Source organism: Bos grunniens, chromosome 15 (assembly GCF_055505025.1).
Source record: "Bos grunniens cultivar Pamir isolate PY7600 chromosome 15, Bosgru_T2T1.0, whole genome shotgun sequence".
Taxonomy (NCBI): domain Eukaryota; kingdom Metazoa; phylum Chordata; class Mammalia; order Artiodactyla; family Bovidae; genus Bos; species Bos grunniens.
The window spans coordinates 1,161,632-1,164,793 of record NC_141179.1 but is presented as its reverse complement, the minus strand read 5'-3'; the positions used below and the strand labels follow the sequence as shown (position 1 = coordinate 1,164,793).

At 37.9% G+C, this 3,162-nt stretch overlaps 1 protein-coding gene across 1 annotated transcript; it reads right to left on the bottom strand.

Moving 5' to 3' along the window:
- Positions 1–903: 903 nt before the first annotated feature.
- LOC147357226 (olfactory receptor 4A47-like) lies at positions 904–1,821 on the bottom strand. The gene has a single exon (XM_086341947.1). The coding sequence runs from the start codon at positions 1,819–1,821 to the stop codon at positions 904–906; it is 918 nt and encodes a 305-aa protein (XP_086198073.1).
- Between the last annotated feature and the right edge of the window lie 1,341 nt (positions 1,822–3,162).

Here is a 3,162-nt window from a genome sequence, read left to right as displayed (position 1 = left end):
AAAGTAAGTCATATAAATCAAATAATATGTGCTGTCTTTGTGTGAAGAGGACTAAACTGAGATGTATATAATATTTCTTACTCTATTTTTTTTCTGAAATCTGTAATACACCTCATTAATTCTGAAAAAGATCACATTATGTAAGAGAAAAGTATGAGAAAAAAACTTACACTAAATAAATAAATCGCAGTATTAACTATGACTTAACTCATCGTGTCAGGGGAGTGTATAATTTTGTTAGTTCTGCCTCACCGCGGCAAAGATTGGAAACTGCAGACCAGTGTTACAGCTTGGTTACAGCTCAGAGTTTTATTCAGCAACTAAAGGAAAGTACACCCTGGAGGTGTAAGGGCAGGCGATCCCAAAGGAAAGGACTTGATCTGTCTTGGCTTCCTCTTTTTGTATGTTTTGTCTTCTGCCCCCTGAGCTTGCCCTATGCAAATTGCACTAGCCAAGAGGGGAGTGTGTTTGCTTCAGCTGAAGTTTTCACTCCAGTCCTGCAGATTTTCTTTTGATCCATTTTTTTGGGCTTCTCCCTTTCTTTGTTTTTTAGCCACTGTCATTTTGGACTCCTTTTTCTTATTCTAACTACCTGACAATCATATAGAACATAAATCTATAGTTTTAATAAAGTCATTTTACACCCAAAGCTATACATATTTTCCAAAGAAATTGTGTAAATCTTAAAAACCTATTTCAAGCAAAATATAAACTTTAAAATAGGAAGTCATTAAAATGTTAAAATTATATTTTGATCATGGGAAATATTCAGATAATAAGTCTTTTCATCATGACTAAGTTAATTATCCTGGGGAGATATTTACTGCAGTTAAATAACCACAAAAGGCTTTCCTGGGAAGAGCAATTCTTCACTGAAAATTGGTCATTCATTTCCCTGTTGCTTCATGTTCTTTTTCTGATCCATAGCTTTCCCATGGCATGTTGCATCTCACTGTTTCTCAGAGTATAGATTAGAGGGTTCAACATAGGGGTGATAATGGTGTAAAACACAGCCAAGGACTTATCAATGGGTAAGATGGAAGGAGGTCTCACATACAGAAATATACAGGGCACAAAGAAGAGGAGCACCACAGTGATGTGGGAGCCACAGATGGACAAGGCTTTGCGCCTCCCTTCCTGACTAATATTCTTCAGGGAATGCAGAATGGCCCCATAGGACATGAGTAAGAGCATGAAGAGGACCACGCAGATTATGCCATCATTGGCAACCACTATGATGGCAATAATGGGGGTGTCAGTGCAGGCCAGTTTTAACAAGGGGTACATGTCACATATGATGTGGTCAATAACATTGGGGCCACAGAAGGGAAGGTAGTAAACAAAGAGAATATTAACTATAGCATGTAACAGTCCACCAACCCAAACCAACAGCAACAGCAGGACACACACTCGCTTATTCATGATTGTCACATAATGCAAGGGTTTGCAGATGGCCACATAGTGGTCATAGGCCATGATGACCAGGAGTAAAATCTCAGCACCACCAAATAAGTGCTCTGTAAAGAGCTGAATCATGCACGCTTGGAATGATATGGTTTTCTTCTCATAGAGTAAGTCTGTAAATGTGTTTGGGTTAACTGTAGTAGCATAAACAGCATCCATAAATGATAAGTAGCCAAGAAAGAAGTACATAGGGACATCCAGGGTTGGACTGAACACCACAATCAGGACAATGAGTAGGTTGCCCACCATGGTCACAATGTAGATGAGCAAGAACAAGACAAATAATATTTTCTGACCCTGGTTTCTCTGAGTGAGCCCCAAGAGGACAAACTCAGTCACATTGTTCCTTGTTTCCATAGTGTTCTGTGTGTTTTATTTCAGAGCTTAGGACATACTTATCTATAAAAATAATTGTTACTTATGACTTCCTGAAGTCTTGTGATAATTTGTTTATTCATTCAAAAATATGTCTTGTGATTTATTATTTTCTGGTACTTTCAGATATTATTATAATACAATGTTGTGAGAGTTCTCTGGTGGTCCAGTGGTTAGGACTTGGTGCTTTCACTGCAGTGGCCTGGGGTTCAATCCCTGGTTGGAGAACTAAGATCCTACAAGTCACATGGGGCAGCCAAAAAAGGAAAGAAAATATAAGGCTGATTAAAACATATTGCCTGATCACAACAATCTTATAGACCAAGGCAAGTGATAAAAGACCATATATGAGAAAATGACAGGGTACTAAATACATGAGGTAGCACAACTAGCTTACCAACTGGAAGCTAATTAAATTGTACATAAAGCTAGTACCTTACACAAAAATCAACATTTATTAAAGGCTTAAAAGAAAGTAAAGCAAGATTTACTTCATATTTAATTTCCAGTTAATGAAGGAGGTGAGTTTCTACATTCTAGGGTTGGATAATTCTTCTTATCCAATCATTTAAACCCCAAATAGATATATTTGATGATTTGAAAAATGTTTATAAAGATTTGGGAAACAATACCACAAGGCCAATTGACAAAATTAACCTGTGGCGGATTCATTTTGATATTTGGCAAAACTAATACAATTATGTAAAGTTTAAAAATAAAATAAAATTGGAAGATTAAAAAAAAAAATAATAACTTGACTCCAGAGGATATACACCAAGCAAATATATAAGATAAGCAAAGATCTCTAAGAAATTAACTAGTAAATGATTCAAATTTAAAGTAAATACAAATATAAACAATCTATTAAAGGAAGACTGCTGGGGACCAGCCCCGGCTGATCCAGGGTATTCGAAGGGGAGACGGTGTCAGCGACCTATTCAAATGGTAATTAAAGATATAAAGAGTAATAGAATGAGGATAGCTCAGTAGGAAAATTCAGTGGAGAAAAGAGGCTGAGTAGCTTGGTTTACGTGGAAAATCAATATAACCCGTGACACCAGGTTAGCTCTGACCACGGAGGCCGCAGGCGCCCTCTCGAATAGTGGAAGGTGCCCCACCTTAGACACCTTCTCGAGTGGGTCTTAGAAGCCCAGGCAAATAAGTGGTCGCAGAGGATATCCACGCTCCAGATGGAGACTTCAGCCGGAAGTTAAAGGAAAGAATTGACATGGGGAGACCAAGCATTGGTGAGCAAGGCCCGTAGCTTTATTTTTAACAGGGGCTTTTATACCCTAAGTTACACATAGAGGATTATAGGGGATG